The 19,140-nt window shown below is 53.2% G+C and overlaps 1 protein-coding gene across 2 annotated transcripts; it reads left to right on the top strand.

Moving 5' to 3' along the window:
* The first annotated feature begins 948 nt into the window (after nucleotides 1-948).
* Nucleotides 949-17,752, top strand: Mmp9 (matrix metallopeptidase 9). 2 transcript variants are annotated; one of them, XM_015998947.3, is made up of 13 exons: nucleotides 949-1,131; nucleotides 10,947-11,179; nucleotides 11,377-11,525; nucleotides 11,796-11,924; nucleotides 12,016-12,189; nucleotides 12,405-12,578; nucleotides 12,926-13,102; nucleotides 13,227-13,382; nucleotides 14,672-15,005; nucleotides 15,124-15,263; nucleotides 15,477-15,627; nucleotides 15,727-15,830; nucleotides 17,449-17,752. In XM_015998947.3, the coding sequence occupies exons 2-13, from the start codon at nucleotides 10,986-10,988 to the stop codon at nucleotides 17,565-17,567; spliced, it is 2,001 nt and encodes a 666-aa protein (XP_015854433.3). In that variant the 5' UTR covers nucleotides 949-1,131; nucleotides 10,947-10,985; the 3' UTR covers nucleotides 17,568-17,752. The 2 variants fall into 2 exon arrangements, with proteins under 2 accessions (XP_015854433.3, XP_006971033.3); XM_006970971.4 differs by lacking the exon at nucleotides 949-1,131 and adding an exon at nucleotides 10,293-10,479.
* The last annotated feature ends 1,388 nt before the right edge of the window (nucleotides 17,753-19,140 follow it).

Below are 19,140 nucleotides of genomic sequence, written 5' to 3'. Positions count from 1 at the left end.
GTTTTCAGAGATATGAAACACACCTGTTTTTGTGTGTTTGTTTTTTGAGCAGGGGAGTCTCACTGTGCTACTCCAGCTGGTTTTGAAATCCTAGGACCAGCCCATCCTTCCGGCTTCAGCTTCTCCACTGCTGGGACTTCCAGGCGAGTGCCCTCGCTCCAATCATTAGCTTTGAGGGCCCCTTTCACACGACCATTAACAGTTCCAACCCCACAAAGGCCTGGTGAAGATAGGATCCCGTGGACTTTATTGGAGGAGGCAGGGTCTCATGTAGCCCAGGCTGGCCTTGAATTCTATGTGTAGCCAAGGATGACCTTGAATTTCTGATCCTCCTGCCTCCACTTCCCAAGTGCCAGATAATAGATGTGTTACCACGCCCAGCTCACCTTTTATTTATGTATTTAGTGTGTGTGTGTGTGTGTGTGTGTGTGTGTGTGTGATGCATGGGGGAGCTCACCACAACACACGTATGTGGAGGTCAGAAGCAATGGGCAAGAAGTCAGTTCTCTGTCGGGAGGAGTGGAGGGGGTGGGGGTGGGGCTGGGAGTGGCACTGCCTTTAATCCCAGCATTTGGGAAGAGGCTCTTTGATGAGCTCCAGGACAGCCGGGGCTGCACAGAGAGACTCTGGGGATGTGACTGAACTCAGATCATCAGGCTTGAGCCAAGAGGCTTTACTGGCTGACCCATCTAGTCAGCACCCCTCCATACCCATTTTTTTTCTGAAACTCAAATTTCAGGAGAGAAAGTTGTAATTAACTCAAGGTCACACAGTTCATGTCCAGGTCTGCCAGATCTCACCCCTGTGCCCGCGCGGTTACCTAACTGGCCTCCACCTGTTGCCCAGGACTAGAGCTGGGAGAACCTGGGCGGCCTCCAAGCCAGGACACTCAATCAGGCCCTTCAAACGGGCGAAGCCCCCAACGCTCCATCTTACTAGTGCTCCCGGGTGTTTTCCCACTGGAGAAATTCCGCGTGGTTCATCCTCAGGAGCGGGGGGGATGGACCGGCTGCTTCCGGGGCCCCAGGCCTCTCCCACGGTCACAAGCCTTCCCGCACCATCCTACCCGCTCCTTTCCGCCCCCGCAGCCCCTCCAGGTGCATCAAAGTCGCAGCGCCGCGTGAAGTTCAGGTTCGAACACGTCTCAGCAGGCTCTGTGAATATATTAGTTTTATTTTCCTCTACTGCGCTACGGAGGTGGGGGTGGGGGGATGGGCGGCGCTGGAGCTCAGGATGCAAATGTATGCAGATATTTAAATGAGTGTGTCTCGGGATTCGGGAGCAGGAGCCGCCGGGAGCTGGCCGGGCCTGCCGCAGCCCCCGGGCTCTGCGGCACCGCACCGCAGTGGGGAGGGCGGGTTGTGCTCTTCGAGTCTGGGCTTTGAAGCAATGTCCCCGGGAGGAAGCTCTGCGGAAATTGGTTCTGGATACTTCCTGGCCGTGTTCTCAATTGCTTCAGCTATGTTGGGGGTGCATGGGGGGGGGGGCGGGGAGTCTCTGAACCTCTCTGGGTTTCCTCAGCCTGGGGGCGGCTGTTCCTGTTGTCATTTCTACATCCAGGGAGCTTGCTAACACCCATTTCCGGACCCCACTGATGACTGAATCAGAATCTTTTATTTTTATATATTTTTTTAAAGTCCCCAGCCTAGGACAGAGTGCGGTGGTGGCCCACGCCTTTAATTCCAGCACTCAGGAGCTAAGGCAGGCAGGTGTGTCTCTCTGTGAGTCTGAGGGAGGCCAGCCTGGTCTACACTGGGAGCTCCAGACCAGCTGGGACTGCATAATAGTCTTAAAAAAAAAAAAAGTCCCCAGCCTTGATAAATACTGATGCAAACCTGGATCTGTTAATCTAGAATCTCTTGCAGGTGGGGGAAGGGTTGTGTAGATGGGTTCTCAGCCGTGGCTGTTCCAGTCATTGGAGCGTCACAGTCAGGTTGTGCCCCACACCAGCTAAGTCAGAGGGTTCGATGAAACATGGACACCACTCACCAAAAGGCAAGTCCCAGGTGGCTGTGTGTGGAGGGGTGGTACCTTATGGCAGAGCACTAGCCTGTAGGATGTGTGGTCATGTGTTCTGTCCCCAGCAACGACTCAAAAAGAGACAAAAATACCAGGGAGACCGGTGTGCAGGCAGCCCTGCTGAAGAGGTTTTCCCATGAGAGCTCTGCCCGTGTTCGTCAGGACCCATGCCTAGCGTGCCAGCCGTCAGGGGTCTCCTGGAGTGAAGACTGGTCCACACCAGCACAGTGCCAGCCCTGTTAGCATACTGACAGATTGCTGTGTGTGACTGTGAATTTCTCTGGTGCCTTGTACCCGAGCACTGCACCCAAACTCCTGGACCCTCAAGAACCAGTTCTGAGTGGCCAGGGCTCCTGAAACACTGTCTCCTCCAACTATAACAGCAAGGAGAACATCAGCTTTATGGTCAAAAAAGCCCAGATTGGCAGCCAATGTTAGTACTAGTTATGTAACTGGGCAATTGACTTTAATTCTCTGACCTCAGTTTCCCCACCTGGAGATGGGGTCAAAACACTTCCCCCTCACTGTAGGGGTGAAGCTGTCATACAGCAGAGTTTTCGGGCACCGGAATCACTTGGCAAGCTTGTCAAGTCTAACATGTAGGAGTGGGGTAGAGAGCCCGGCTCACTGGTAGAAAGCTTGCCTAGCCTGTACAAGGCCGTGGGTTTGAATCCCAGCACCACAAACACGAATGGGTGAAGGACAAAGATTTCTGGCCTCCATTCGGACTGTTGTGGTAGGGACAGGTGAGGGTGTGCTTTTCTAAATGTCCCTAGGAGCAGCTGCTGCAGGGCACTGGGGACCCCCCCCCCCAACAGGGAGAGAGCTCAATTTGGGCTTGGAACAGGAGCAAAATCCTCGTGCTGTGTGCATATCCCTCCCTCCTGAATCAATTCCCCAGGGTCTCTGCCGCTTCCTTCATCAGCAAGCGCTAAGCCTCACCGATGTCTAGCCTTGAGTTTGGGGGGATGGCACTGCCCTCAAACTGTCAACAGTCAGGCTTAGGTTATGCTGTGACCACAGGAGTCACAGTGCGCTTTCCCGGTGCCAGCCAGAGTCAAACAGCAATACTGAACCACGGTATGACCATAGAAGGAAGTCCAGCCCAGGGTGGACTTTTTGCACACTGGCCATTTTAAGGGTTTTTTTTTTTTTTCCCCTCTCAAATATCAAAAGCAACTTTTAAAACGTGTATTTTGAGACCGCACCTGCTTGGCTGAGACCCCAAACATATTCTTAACTGTCAGCAGGCAATCTATTGCAGGAGGAGTGAGTCTCACCTCCCCACTCCTCCCTCAGGCCCCAGACTCAGCATCATCCTTTCCTGGGAATTAGATGCTCAGGCCTGAAGTCCTTGGGACTGTTCTGTGCCCCTTCCAGCTACCTGACTCTCCTTCCTTTTTATTCCCTTCCCCTCCCCTCAGTTTTTGTTTTTTATGGAACCCAGCCACATATACCCACTGTTGGTTCCTAGACTTAACCCTCTCCAGCCTGGCTTCTGAGCACCCACCCCCAACCCAGATGGTTCCCCCCACTGACTTCCTTCTTGCCTGAACCATTGACCTGATCTTAGCATGGGATTTAGAGTCAGAAGGCTGAGGCAGGAGCCCTGTCACGCTGGGGGACAATGAGCAATTTAAACACTTCTCTGAGCCAGGCACAGTGACACACGCCTGTAATCCCCGAGCTCTGGAAACAGAAGCAAGAGAACCAGAAGTTCAAGGCCACCTTGGTCTGTATAGAAGTCCCTGTCTCAAAAACAAAAACAAAAACAAAAAACAAAAAAAAAAAAAAAAAAACCGAAGAGCCGGGGGTGTGGCTCATCATCCTAGATTGCTTTTCTGGCATGCATCAAGCCCCAGAGCTCTGGGTTCCATCCCTAACGCTGCATAAATCCGGGTGTGTGGTGCACATCTGTAATCCCAGCATTCGGGAGCTGGAGGGAGGAGGATCAGAAATTCAAGGTGATTCTCAGTAATATAGTGAGTTTGAGGCCAGCTCAATTGCATGGGACTTTGTGCCAAAAAAGCAAGACAAAACCAAAAAAGCATTTCTCTAGGCTTTGAGTCTGTCACCTTGAAAATAGTTCACAATCTCTGCTTCCAGTGAGTGTCAAGGGTTCTGAAAGATCCAAATAGGACCTCACGAGGATCTACCTTACCATGCAGATGTGGTGTACTGAGACCTGTGACGGTGCTGGGAAAACTGTCTGGTGGCCGCGTGCACAGATTTAGAATGACTTCAGACCGAGGCAGACTCCGGCGAGAAGGTCGGGGTACTGGTCAGCGCTGGCCTGAGTCCATCGCTGGGTGTGTGGACTTGAGTAAACCCCAGTTTTCTCATCTCTAAAATGGAATTATGAATGAATGCTTATTTGTAGCAATGAAATGAGCGCGCTGGAGTGAAGGAATCATCACATCCTCCCCCGCCCCTTCTTTCATGTCTGCCATGTGTCAGTCACTGTGTGAAAAACTTGCAGCACATAATCTCACAGACCCTCTCTATAACTCTTTGAAGTAGATCCCTGGGAACCAGGCCCTTGAAGGGCCTTCAGCAAGTAGAGCACAGACCCCACAGCTGAGTTACACCCCAGTTTCCCCCATTTTACAGACGAAGAACTGGAGTTACAGATAGACAAAGTGACCTGCCTGAGGTCCCACAGCCAAGAGGCCTCATTCTAAAGCTCTGACTTCTCTCTGCAAGATGCTAAGCACTGGCAAGGGGGAGGCGTGGCTTTTAGCATCAGGAGAGAATCCAGGAGTCAGCATGGGGAATTGCCCCAGCCTGGGGCTAGGGCCGGGAAGGATGCTTGTGGGAAGCTGGGGTCTAGTGATGCACTTCGTGGGGACACCTGTTTCATCCCAGACAGGGAGCTTGTCTCCCTCGCATCCTGCTGGAGCCTCTGAGGCCTGCCTTTCCCTATCCTCTCCAGCAAATTTGGGAGAAGCAGACTTGGAATTCCCCCGAGCTAGACCGAGGGTGCCATTCCTCATCTCTGAGGTTGGCCTGTCTGGGCTGTGTCACCTAGCCAGTGACTCAGGACTCCAGGTCTAGCCCCATCCTACCGTAAGGGGTTCAGAGTCCAAACAGTGATTCCAGGTCAGGAGGTCAGAGGTCCAGGGGGTCAGGGTTGTGCCTGCTAGGGGGGCACTTCCTGCTCTCTGTCTCCTTTCTTGGGTCCTTAGATAAATTCTGTTGTAGTGTTGGGGGAGCTGAGGAAGTGGGGAAGGGGATGTGGTAACCAGAACCACTTCCTGGTATGGCTGTGTTGAAAACCAAGCTTCCCCCAAGTTCCCTTTGATGGGGGTTGGTGAGCAGGGTGTGTGTGTGTGTGTGTGTGTGTAAAGGAGGAAGTTGGGGGTGGGGAGAGGAGAGCTCTTGCTTGGGTGGACGCCAAGCCCTGGAGTTCCCAGTGGGTGCTCTCTTCTCCGTTGGTAAGAACTACCACAAACCCTGAAGGCCAGCGTAGAGAGCAGTGGTAACCATCACTTACACAGTATGACAGGCCCCAGGACAACAGGCCCACACAAGAAGCACTGTTACCAGCGCCATTTAATAGATGAGGAAAATGGTGGGTTGTGTCAGGAGCTGGAGTCACACAATGAGCTGCAGCTTGAATTTAGGTAGTCGGATCCAAGAGTGAGCACTCCTATTGCCCTGCACACCCCCTCCGCTGTTTTCCCCATCCGCATGGTGGAGGAAATTGGAGTGGATAGGTACACCTCCATTTTTGGTGTTTGTATTTCTGTTAACTCTTTTTGTTTTGTTTTGTTTTTGTTTTTTAAGACAGGGTTTCTCTGTGTAGCTTTGCACCTTTCCTGAATCTCGCTCTGTAGACCAGGCTGGCCTCGAACTCACAAAGATCCTCCTGCCTCTGCCTCCCAAGTGCTAGGATTAAAGGTGTGCGCCACCGCCACCCGGCTTCTGTTAACTCTTTCTGTTTCGTTTTGTTCTATAAAATAATTTTCTAACCAGTCACAGCAGTGTAAACCTTCAATCCCAGCACTCAGGAGGCAGAGGCAGGCAGGACTGTGAGTTTGAGGCCAGCCTGGGCTACACAGTGAGCTTCAGGCCAGCTAGAGCTCCCTGGTAAAACCCTGCCTCAAACCAAACACACACTCACACACACCACGCACGCACGCACGCACGCACGCGTGTGCACACAAATCCTTATTACATTTTCTCCGTGTATGTCTGCATGGGTGTGTATGTGCCACAGTTTGGATGTGGAGGTCAGAGGACAACTTGTCTCTTCCACTATGTGAGTCCCTGGGATGAACTCAGGTCCTCATGCTTGGTGACAAGTGCCTTTAGGTAAAGGCCATTTCACGGAGCCATTTATTTCACTGGTAACTGACTATTTATTAATCCCTTTTCTACTGGACTGTCAGCCCAACAAGCAAGGGACAGAAGGAGAACTACTAGCCTGCCTTCTTCCTCCTTTTCCTCTTGTTTCTTAGCTATGGTCTCATATAGCCTAGGTTAGAACTTGCTATGTCAGAGATTGGCTTTGAACTCTGATCCTCTTGCTTTCACTCTCCAGGCGTTGAGGGTCAGCTAAATTGAGTAGGCATTCAAGATTTGAGGATCAAACTGGGCATAGTGGCGCACACCTTTAATCCCAGCACTTGGGAGGCAGAGGCAGGCGGGCTGCTGAGTTCATTTCTGGTTTACAGAGCGAGTTCCAGGATACTCAGGGCTAAACAGAGAAACCCTGTTTTGAAAAAACAAAAAGCAAAAAAACACCACAACACTCACCAGATGTTCTTCCTTCCTCCCTCACCCAGGGAACTGGTATGCTCATGTCATGAGCCCCCCTGACACACACTTGCAGAAATCATCAGGAGTCTAAATTCATGAGCAAAAGCAAAGAGCCTTTATTGTAAGCTCAAGCTTGGGCTTCCCAACTGTTCTGACACAGCGGTTGGATTAGGGAGAGCCCTGAGCAGGGTTTTTAAGGAGTAAAGGATGTAGGTATAAGGGAATTCCAGATTCAGATGGGGGTTGAACTCCTTCCTGATTGGGCAGGAGTGAGGTAACAGAAGTTTTGTCAAGCAGGGACTGGTACTGGCGTTGCTGCAAGGAAATTGGCAACCATATACAAGTGATGTAAGCTATCCTTTATGTCTTGGAGCATTTAGTACTTGCTTGTCTCCGTTCTGATTGGTCTCCCGTAGGGTACAGTTTGTGGCTTTTCCTGGTTATTGTAATGGTGAGGCCCAGTCCCAGTATTGTTAGGCATGTTAGTCTGTCATGGCTGCATGGATGTTAAGTTAGGCCTCTTCAGGAACATTTGGCAACACTGCTGGTTGTCCCAACTGGCAGAGGCGGCGATACTGGCATCTAGTAGGAAGAGAGGCAGAGGACCCCTCTATACACGCTGCAGTGGCCAGGGAAGTCCCCAAACAGAGCCATCAGCCCCAAGTATCAAGAGTGCCAAGCCTGGGGCTGGAGAGAGGGCTCAGTGGTTAAGAGCAAAGGCTTTCAGAGGTCCTGAGTTCAATTCCCAGCACCCACATGGTGGCTCACAACCATCTGTAATGAGATCTGGCATCTTCTTCCGGCCTGCAGGCATACATGTAGACAGAACACTGTATACATAATAAATAAACCTTTTTTCTTTCTTTCTTTTTTCTTTTCTTTTCTTTTTTTTTTTTTTGGTTTTTTGAGACAGGGTTCCTCTGTAGTTTTGCGCCTTTCCTGGAACTCACTTTGTAGACCAGACTGGCCTCGAACTCACAGAGATCCACCTGGCTCTGCCTCCTGAGTGCTGGGATTAAAGGTGTGCGCCACCACCGCCCGGCTCATTTTTTTTTTTTTTTAAGCTTGCTAGGTGTGGTGGCGCACACCTTTAATCTCATCACTCAGGAGGCAGAGGCAGGAGGAACTCTGTGAGTTTTGAGGCCAGGCTGGTCCATATTAGCAAGTTCTAGGCTAGGCAGGGCTACACAGTGGGACCCTATCTCAAAAACAACAAGGATGCCAAGCTTGAGAAACAAGACAAACATAGACATGATGTATGCATAAATGTGACATACAACACAGATAGGACATATATACATCGATATGACATCCAACACAGGCATGGTGTAATCTATAGACATGCCATCCACACATACGACATCCCGAGCCTCGGTCCTCATCACAGGAAGGTGGCAGGAGATCAGAGGAGCAGGGTGCAGGCTTTAAGACCCACCCATTTTGTTCATCTGTACCCTGATCTGCTCAGCCCCCTGCACAGGTGAAAGGCCCCAGAGTCAGGCTGTCCAAGGCTTGAATCCTGGCTCTGTTAACTACCTGTGTGACCACCAGCAATTCCCCTGACAAAAGCCAGGGCTACTCACCAAATCAACCTCATAAGCGAGGTATGATACGCACACCTGTAATACAGCACTTGGGAGTCGGAGGCGGGACATGGGAGCGCAACACAAATCTGAGCCACAGAGTAGGATCTTGTCTCCATAAACCAAGGATGATCTGGGGAAATGACTCCCTTCCAGGGTAACAGCAACTGTTGCAGAAGCATGCAGACCTGGGTTCGGATCCCCAGCATCATGTAAAAAGCTGGCCATGGCCACCCACGCCTCTCAGCACTAGGGGAACAGAGACTCAGAGACAGGAGTGTCACTAGGGATTGATGGCTGCCAGCTGATTTGAAAAACATTGAGCTCCAGGTGTAGGGGGAGACTGTGTCTCGAAGGAGTAAGAGGGAAAGATGACAGAGGAGGAGGACACCCAATGTCTCCTCCAGCCTTGGCAGGCATGGGTGTGTGTCCCTGCACACACGTGTATATATACACACACACACCCTAAGACAAATACACACAATCAAAGGCTAGGAACAGCTGAGCTGCAAAGTGCTTGCCCAGCATGTGTAAGACCCTAGTTGCAAGAGCATGTGCATACACACACACACACACACACTCACACTCAGACACAGAGACATAGAGAAAGAGACAGAGAGAGGAGGAGGAAGAGGAAACGAGAGGTTTGTAGATTAGCATATCACAGTGTTCAACACAGCAAATCACCAAAAGTGAATTATCACTGTGGCTTGGAGATGAAATGGCTTGCCCAAGGTGACCGAGTTGGGAAATGGTGAAGTTGGGAAATGGTGGACCCAGGACTGCAATTCAGGACTGAAGAGCATCACTTAGATGCACATAAGAGAAGCTGGGGAGGACACCGATTCTCCCTTCTCCATCTCACAGGTCTGTCCATTGGGGAAGTGTACAAAGGTCTGGGCACCTAGGAGGCTCTGTCAAAACCCTTGCTGACGGCAAATAAAGGCCTGCTTCACCACGGTGGCAGGCTGGGTGATGGAAGGCAGGAGGCTGCTGGCTATTGGTGAAGAATTCATAGTTCAGGGAAAGGAAGATGTGTGCTCCAGGTCACCCAGAGACTCAGAGCTAAGACCCCAGTCTCCCGATTCCAATCCCAAACCCAGCCTCCAGATAGTTAAAAGGAAACTGCACCATCAACTGAGGTCTCATGGACATTATGCTAAAATCACTTTTTGTGTTTCATACGTCTCATTTTATCCCCACATTGATATAGGGACAAAGGATTGAGGGACAAAGGGTCCGTTTTTTGATTCTTTAGACAGTAGAAGAAGGATGCTTGCCTGAGGCTCATGGGAAGGGTGAAACTTCTGCTTGTTCCCACATGCCCCTGAGGTTCATCTTTCCTTCCCCAAGGAGTCAGCCTGCTGAAGCGAGGGGGCTGCCCGGTGGAATTCCCCAAATCCTGCCTTGAAGAGCCTGCTCCCAGCTGGCAGGAGAGGAAGCTGAGTCAAGGGCACCACCAGGGAGGGGGATGAGCAGACAGAACCTACAGTGTGTGGAGGGGCTCCAGGCTGAGCTCGGGGAGGGGGGTGTCTCAGAAGCCCAAGAAAGGGGGATCTCAGGCAGTTTTCCAGTCCTCTACTGGACTGACCACTTAGGGCCTTCAGACCTAGGGCTAGGTGAGTCCCCATCCCTGACAGCCTCCTTCCCTTTCCCACAAATTCTGTAGTTTGCAAAACTCAACCGCTCCCCTGAGTGCTGTGGTTTCCTGTGGGTCTGGGGTCCTACCTGACTCGGCAATGTGGACTGTGGGTAGGGCAGAAAGGAGGGGGTGGTGTAAGCCCTTTTTTTTTGGGCTGCCCAACACACACACACACACACACACACACACACACACACACACACACACACACACACACACACACTGAGTCAGCACCCGCCTGGAGGGGAGGGGCGGGACTACTGATTCAGTTTTACTGCCTCTTTAAAATCTCAGAAGAAAGGGCAGCATCAGCCAGACACTGCCATCCTCACCATGAGTCCCTGGCAGCCCCTGATCCTGGCACTCCTGGCTCTGGGCTGCAGCTCTGCTGCCCCTTACCAGCGCCAGCCTACTTTTGTGGTCTTCCCCAGAGACCTGAGGACCAGCAGCCTCACCGACACACAGCTGGCACAGGTAGACAACAATGTCTCAGTGGAAAGTTGGGAAGGGCTGGCCAGGAAGATGCCCAGTGTCCCTGAGGAAGCATGGGGTTCGAAGATGCTCTCTGGATTTGCGTGGCAATGGGCATGTCTGGAGAAACAGAGGTGCCAGGGTTAGGCACTAGGGGTAGTGTGGAGGCAGGCTCTGGGCAGTGCTGAAAATAACCGACAGATTCAAGTTTGCTAGGGCAATGGGATGGGGGTGGCCTTGGAGGGTTGTGGATTAGGCACAGGATGGACGTGAACCCTAGGGGAGCTGTGGGGTAGGCATGGTTCAGATCATCTTAGATGGGCAGGAGCTGTGTTATCCACAGGACAGGGAAATTTTAGCTGTGTGAGAAGAAGCCCTGGTGTCCTGGTTTTAGAGTTCCTAAGCATATGGTCCAGAGGGCGAGGAAAGGGTGCCAGAACTCCGCTATGTCTCTGCCTCTCCGTCCACAGGAATACCTGTACCGCTATGGTTACAGTCGGGTAGCCGAGATGCAGGGAGAGAAGCTGAGCCTGCGGCCTGCTTTGCTGCTGCTTCAGAAGCAGCTGTCCCTGCCCCAGACTGGTGAACTGGACAGCAAGACACTGGAGGCCATTCGTGCACCACGCTGTGGTGTCCCAGACCTGGGCAAATTCCAAACCTTCGAGGGTGACCTCAAGTGGCACCACCATAACATCACATACTGGTGAGACGCTGGGCTAGAAGCAGGTGGCTGGGGCAGGCTTGGAGGCCAGGCTGCACCCGCGCTTGACCGACAAGGTATCTTAGCCATGCAAGTTCTGAAAGCCTGGAGCACTGGTGTGTGGCTGCTGCTCCGCCCCTTCTCATTTGTGATCCCGGCACGCCCCCCACCCCCTACTGACTCGGCCTTTTCACCTGCAGGATTCAAAACTACTCGGAAGACTTGCCACGAGACGTGATCGACGACGCCTTCGCGCGCGCCTTCGCCGTGTGGAGCGCGGTGACACCGCTCACGTTCACCCGCGTGTACGGCCTCGAGGCAGACATTGTCATTCAGTTTGGCGTCGCCGGTGAGAACTCCGGGGCCGGGCCATGGGAGGGAGGACCACAGACAGAATAGAAGGGACAGCGGATCCGCTTTTCCGCCCGCCCCACAATCCCCGGTCGCCGCGCCCACAATTGGTGCCCTGCGGGATTGGAGCCGCGGCCGCCTCCTTGCAAGGCCTGGGGCGCTTGTTGAAGGGGGAGGGGGCACAGCCTTCGGTCTCGTGCCACTAAAGAGAGCAGAGTCTACGCAACTGTCGTTGGTTGACTGCCTTCCTCCCCGTCTGCCTCTGCAGAGCACGGAGACGGGTATCCCTTTGACGGCAAGGACGGTCTTCTGGCACACGCCTTTCCCCCTGGCCGGGGCATCCAGGGAGATGCCCACTTCGACGATGAAGAGTTGTGGTCGCTGGGCAAGGGCGTCGGTGAGATCTTGAGCCTTCCTGCATCCCGCCGCCCCCCACCCCCTCTTCTTATCGTGGGCCAGCCGTCCTGACCCTCGTCTCCTTACCACAGTGGTCCCCACCTACTTTGGAAACGCAAATGGTGCCCCGTGTCACTTTCCCTTCACCTTCGAGGGACGCTCGTACTTGGCCTGCACCACAGATGGCCGCACCGATGGCGTGCCTTGGTGTAGTACTACAGCCGACTATGACACCGACCGCAAGTTCGGTTTCTGCCCCAGTGAGAGTGAGTGTGCACCGCGGGGTGGAGTGGAGGGGAGCCACGGCCCAGAATCTTAGTTTCCAATCCCCCTCTGCCACTAGTGGTGTGGCCAGGTGTCCCGTCCGTCCGCGCCCCCCACCCCCGCTTCTCGGTCCAGTCTCCTCTGTGAAATGAGAGGAGGTCTGGGCCCTGGTGGTCGTCGGGGCCACCCTTGGAGGTAACAACGCGGGTCTCCTCAGGACTCTACACGGAACACGGCAATGGGGACGGCAAACCCTGCGTGTTTCCGTTCATCTTTGAGGGCCGCTCCTACTCTGCCTGCACCACGGAGGGTCGCTCGGATGGTTACCGCTGGTGCGCCACCACGGCCAGCTACGACCAGGATAAGCTGTATGGCTTCTGCCCTACCCGAGGTACCTCTGCCCCGCCTACCAACTTCAGCCCGGCTCTGCCCTCCAAAAGGTGGCGTTTCCACCCATTCACCTCCTCTCTCCATTTACCACGCACGGCCTCCCTCCACATCTCCTCTCTGTGACTCCCAAGTGGGCAGCCTTTTTTGTTTGGCCTTGGGCCTCAGCCTTGGTCTCCTATGTTAGGCTCTGCCCATTAGTATTTCCAGGCTCCAGCGTGCTCCACAGCGCCCCCTAGGCTTCAAAAAATAGGCTATCGAGAGTCTTGAGTGCACTTGAGAGTTTCGTCCACCCCTGGCACCCTATTACATCCACCCACCTGGTTCACTTATGACCCTTGGTCTCTCCAGCCGACGCGACTGTGGTTGGGGGCAACTCGGCAGGCGAGCTGTGCGTCTTCCCCTTCGTCTTCCTGGGCAAGGAGTACTCCACCTGTACCAGCGAGGGCCGCAACGACGGGCGCCTCTGGTGCGCTACCACCTCGAGCTTCGACACTGACAAGAAGTGGGGTTTCTGCCCAGACCAAGGTGGGCGGCGTTCCGAGGCTCCTAGCGTGGGTTCCGAGTCACCTCCTGGCAGTCGTGGGGGTGGAGCAGCCAGGGCTGCGGCCTTGGCCTGCCGTTTGCATCTTAGGCTCCTCCTCCTTTCCAGGGTACAGCCTGTTCCTGGTGGCAGCGCATGAGTTCGGCCATGCGCTGGGCTTAGATCATTCTACAGTGCCAGAAGCGCTCATGTACCCCATGTACCGCTTCCTTGAGGGCTCCCCTCTGCATGAAGACGACGTGAAAGGCATCCAGCATCTGTATGGTGAGGCTGGGGGACAGAGATGGAGGAGCAGAGGGGAGGATGAGGTTCAGCTGCAGGACCAGAGAAGAGGGGAGGGAAGAGAAGGAACCTCAATATCCGTCTAGGACAGGGCCTGAGTGCCCAGTGGGTACTTGGAGATGGCACTCTAGACCGGGGTTCAAAAGCCAGCCCAGGGCTGGGTGTGCCGCCTAGTGGTTATAGTAGTTAGTGCTGCTGCAGAGCAGGCCTGAGGCCTGGGTTTGATCCTGAGCAGGAGGGGCCATCCCAGCCACTTCATAGTGTGTCTGATCACTCTTTAGGTCCTCCTATATAAAGTGGGTGTGTGATAACAGTAAGCCTCTCATAAGGCTTTGATAGGGTTAACTGAAGAAGAATGATGCCTGGCCTTACTAAGGGCCATTTGATTTTTTTGTTTTGTGTTGTTTTGGTTTTGGTCATCATTTACCCTAAAAAAATGAGGATACTTTCTGCGTGTGATGCTGCAAGCCTGTAATCCCAGCACTCAGGAGGTTGAGACAGGAGGGTTACCATGAGTTTGAGGCTAGCCTGAGATACATAGTAAGCTCCAGGCCAACCTGGGCTACTCAAGGCACTGACTCAAAGGAACTTCCAAAGATTAACTTATTTGTGTTTGTGTGGGTGTTTTGCCTGCATGCATGTCTGTGTATGGTGTATGCACAATGCTAGTGGAGGCCAGAGAGGGTGTTGGATCCCTTGGAACAGAAGTTACAGATTCTTAGCTACCATGTGGGTGCTGGGAAAGGAGCCCAGGTCCTCCAGAAGGGCAACCAGTGGACTTAGCCACTCAGCTGTCTCTTCAGTCCCAAAAGGACCTTCAAAGGCAGAGCAGGCCAAGTGTGCTTGCACACGCCTTTAATCCCAGCACTTTGGAGGCAGAGGCAGGCTGTTTTCTGTGTGTTGGAAACCAGCCAGGTCTATGTAGTGAGACTCTATCTTTTAAAAAGAAAAAAGAAAAAAGAAAGGGGGGGGTATTGAAGAGCTAATCTTTCGAGTTTATAATGCTTACAGCACTGTTTGACTCTGTGGCCACTCAAAAGACTCTTGCCCCTCCTGACTTGGGGGAGGGAGGGAGATTCTGCCCGTGGTTCTGTTCTGACAACCCAGTCCGTATCTTCACAGAGCTCAGCGTGGACACTTAGGCTTGGTGTGTGGGGAGAGGCCTGCTTGTGGCCTCCAGTGTCAAGGGAAGATGGAAGACACCGGTGCTGGGCTCAGGAGTAGGCTGGGGCTGCAGAGAAATGCGTGTCTTACCTAGTGTCTTGTTTTAGGTCCCGGCCCCAAGCCTGACCCAAGGCCGCCAGCCACCACCACAGCTGAACCACAGCCGACAGCTCCTCCCACTCTGTGCCCCACAGTACCTCCCACCGCCTACCCTACACAGAGTCCCACGGTCGGCCCCACCGGCCCCCCTGCAGCTGGCCCTACCGGCCCCCCTACTGCTGGCCCTACAGACCCCCCTACTGCTGGCCCTACCGACCCCCCTACTGCTGGCCCTTCTGAGACCACGACAAAGTCTTTGAGGCCGGCAGACAATCCTTGCACTGTGGGTATTTTCGACGCTATTGCTGAGATCCAGGGCTCTTTGTATTTCTTCAAGGACGGGTGAGCAGGCGGGGTGTGTGGGTGGGAGAGAGGGTCTTGGGGAGGAACGTGCCTGCGTCTCCCACCCACCTTCCTCCCCTGGCCAAGGCTGAGGGCCCTGCTGTCTCCTTTCTTTCAGCCGGTACTGGAAGTTCCTGAATCGCAGAGGAAGCCCACTGCAGGGCCCCTTTCTTATTGCCCGCACGTGGCCAGCTCTGCCTGCGAAGCTGGACTCAGCCTTTGAGGATCCGCTGTCCAAGAAGATTTTCTTCTTCTCTGGTTAGTTTGTGCATCCCTAGCCCGCCCATTCCTCAGTCCCCGTCAGCTCAGGTTACACAGAGACCCAGGGTAACCCCTGAAACTGCCATGCAAAGGGGGTGGGGTCCCCCTCCCGGCAGATGTGATTTGACATTTATGGGAAGCCCCTCTGGCTTCTCCCTCCTGGCATTCAAACAGACCGTGCTCCCCCTTTGTGCCCCTTCTCTTTTGTAGGGCGCCAAGTGTGGGTGTACACAGGCGAGTCGGTGCTGGGCCCCAGGCGTCTGGAGAAGCTGGGTCTAGGCTCAGGGGTAACGCAGGTCACCGGACTCCTCCCGCGTCACGGCGGGAAGGCTCTGCTGTTCAGCAGGGAGCGTGTGTGGAGGTGAGAGCAACCGCAGCCGCCGGTAGGGGGAGCCCTGGCGCCACTCACCCGCAGCCCGTGGGGGCGGGAGGGGCTCAGAGCTTGTCTGATTTCCTGCAGGTTCGACTTGAAGACGCAGAGGGTGGATCCCCAGAGTGTCACTCGCCTGGATAAGATGTTCCCTGGGGTGCCTTGGAATTCACACGACATCTTCCAGTACCAAGGTGAGGTTTGCTGGTGCTGGCTGGGGAGGGTCCCTTCATGAGACGTCTCCCACACCTAGTGACTGGCCAGGTTCTCAGTCCTTGAAGACCGAGGGAAACGCCCCAAATTCACACAGTCAGATCTAGGTTCCAGACTGCTTGCATTTCTTTCTCTATCGGGAACTCCAGCACAGAGCACAGTTCTCGGAAGGCTCGTTCCTTTATTACTTTATTACTAAAGGAATAATAATCAGTAATCAGTGCAGGGCTGCACTGGGGATACACCGAGAGAGGCAAGAAAGTTCTGGCTGTCTTTGGGCAAGTCACTGCCTCTCTTGGGGCCTCAGTTTCCCCATCTGTAAAATAGAGATATTATCTAGAGTTGCATTATCTCCTCTTCAATACTCATACTCCATTAGTTGGCAGTTTTAGACTGAGGCTAAAGCCCAAATCTATCATTTTCAGCCATCTCCTTTATACCCCTCCCTCCAACCATACCATTTGTCCAATAACCTTTAATATATTCTGTGAGAGTGAGGAGAGGTCAGGAGTGGAGGGCAGTGGTCCTGAGGGTGAGCTCAAGCCAGTGCTAAGGTGGAAGAAACTAACATGGCCTGACGCTGCCCTGTTTGTACTTCCAAGTTCTCATCTCCTCCCCATAGTCAGGGTGCTCCACCTAGGCTGCTGCTCATCAAGGTCCTTCTGAGCTTAAGGCCTTTGGGCCGGCCGTTCCCCTCTTTGGAGGGCTCCCCACCCACACTGTCACCATGCTGCCCTCTCATCCTTCAGTGCTAAGGTCACCATTTCAGAGTCTCCGCCTGACCCTCGTTATGTATTCACTTTCTTTGATGTCTTCCTGTATCTTGAGATCATGTCTCTGTTTTCCCACTGTTTTCCTCAGGCCTCTCACAGTACTTGGCACACGGCTGGTACTCAGTAAATATTTGTTGAATGAATAATGAATGAATGAAAGAATGAATGAATGAGTTTGTCCAGTGAATGGTTGTTGGATGAATTGAACTGAGCATTAAAATACTACCCATTCATTAATCTGCTGATTCATTCATAACCTGTATGTGGAACACCTACTATGCACCGGGCTTGCCACTACTTTGAGTATCAAGGTCCGTGCCCTCCAGCATCTCACAGGCAGGTAGAAGAACCGAAAGTGTCATGTAAAAACCACAGAAAGATACAGGAAGGCCAGGAGGGGTGTGTCTTAGTCAGGGCTCTATTGCTGTGAAGAGACACTATAACCATGGCAACTCTTAAAAAGGAAAACATTTAATTGGGGCTGGCTTACAGTTCAGAGGCTGTTTAGTGCATTGTCGTCATGGCGGGAAGCATGGCAGCGTGCGGGCAGACGTGGTGCTGGAGAGATAGCTGAGAGTCCTACATCTGGATCGGCAGGCAGCAGGAAGAGAGAGACACTGGGCCTGGCTTGAGCATCTGAAACCTCACAGCCCTCCCCCAGTGACACACTTCCCCCAACAAGGCCACACCTACTCCTAGGGCCCCTCCCTGTGAGCGTATGGGGGCCATTTCATTCGAACCGCCACAGGGTGGTTGTAAAAATCTTGTTCTGTGACTGTAAGGGAGTACAGGCCTCAGCTTGTCTGTGTCTCCTTGTTCCCCACAGACAAAGCCTACTTCTGCCACGACCAGTTCTTCTGGCGTGTGAGTTTCCGAGAGGAGGTGAACCAAGTGGACCAGGTGGGCTATGTGACCTACGACCTCCTGCATTGCCCCGAGAACTAGGGCTCCTCCTCTTCGTCAGCAGTGCAGTGCGCGAGAGACCACCCAGAGGGAAAGCAGCCAGTTTGCGGGATACAGACTGGTGATCTCTTCTAGAGAATGGGAAGGCGTGGAGGCGGGCTGGGCCCTCTCTTCACACCTTCCTTTCCTGTTGGACTGTTTCTAATAAACATTGATTTCCTACCCTTGACCGGCTACTTTAATTAATGGGTTCTCCTTCGCTGTGTGTGTGTCCATGCGTGTGCGTGTGGAGGTCAGAAGAGAACTTCTTAGAGTCGGTTCTGTCCTGTTTTTCTGTGGGATCTGGGGGTTGAACTCAGCTTCCCAGGCTTTCGTAGCACGGACCTCATCTGCCTCGCTGCCTCGCTGACTCTAGCCAGTCTTATTTATTATGTATGTGGTCACGTTCACAAGCATGTATTTAACTGATAGAATGCTTACTCTGTGTCAGGCAGTGCTCCAAGCTCGGCATAAATATTAAGGTATTCAGTTACCCCTCCTGGAAGGTCTTATGTAACCATTTCTCGTTTACAGCTGAGGACACCACCAAGCTATTCATTCATCCATCAAACATTTATTGAGAGCATCCCTAGGGAGCCAGGCTCTGTACTCGGTGCTGGGCACAGAGGAATTCATTGGATATTGGTCCTTCCTTCAAGGATTGCTCAGTGACTCTCAGAGTCCTGGAAACCTGCTTGAACCAGACCCCGGACTCCACTCTTGAGAATCCAGCTCACTCACAGGGGAAACTGTAACTGGCAGCAACAACATCATCGAGCTTGAAGAGTGCAAAGCCTGTGTGCTAGAGAGGTGTGTGGAGGGTCCTGGGTATTGTGGCTGAGCTAATGTCCTTTAATCCAGATGACCCCTCAGCTGGAACTGACCCAGGAAGGATGACCGAGTGTCTTCCTGGGGAAGTGGGACAGTCTTTTGCTAAATTAATTAATTAATTACTTTCTTTTAATCTAGAGTGTATGTGTGTGTGTGTGTTCGTATGCATACATGTGTGCTGATGCCTCAGGAGGCCAGAGGAGGGCGTTGGATCCCCTAGAACTAAAATGGTAGGCCACAGAGTGCTGCCCCATGCCAGTGCCCGGAGGTGAACTCTGGCCCTCTGGGAGAGCAGCAAGTGCCCTTAACTCCGATCCACCTCTCCGGCCAACCATCCTGCCAAAGCATCAACCTGAAAACGGAACAGCGCACACAAGGATGGTGGTCACAGAGTTCTAATAGAGAGAAAGTAGCAATGCGGCTGCAATGGGGGCTGCACACCCCAAGGAGAGCCCAAGGGTGCCTGTGCTGTCAGTGGACGGCTAGAAAGAGGGGGAGGGGTGGTCAGGTGTTCTGGGGAGTCAGAGAACGGCCCCCCGCCCCAAGCCACCCCTCTGGGAGTGCTCCTCTCCCAGCAGGTCTGTTTTTAGCCTAGGAATGAGACACTCCTTTCTGCACACAAGCATTCCTTAACACGCCTTGTTCAAACCCTCTCTCCACCCCGTCTCCCCTGGGACACTACCCTGACTCTCCCCTCCCCCAGGCCCACTCACAGTAAAACTTACCCGTGGGTGGGTCCTGCTCT

This window comes from Peromyscus maniculatus, chromosome 4 (assembly GCF_049852395.1).
Source record: "Peromyscus maniculatus bairdii isolate BWxNUB_F1_BW_parent chromosome 4, HU_Pman_BW_mat_3.1, whole genome shotgun sequence".
In the NCBI taxonomy this organism is placed as follows: Eukaryota; Metazoa; Chordata; class Mammalia; order Rodentia; family Cricetidae; genus Peromyscus; species Peromyscus maniculatus.
The sequence above is the reverse complement of the archived record's forward strand: the minus strand, read 5'-3'. Positions and strand labels throughout refer to the sequence as shown.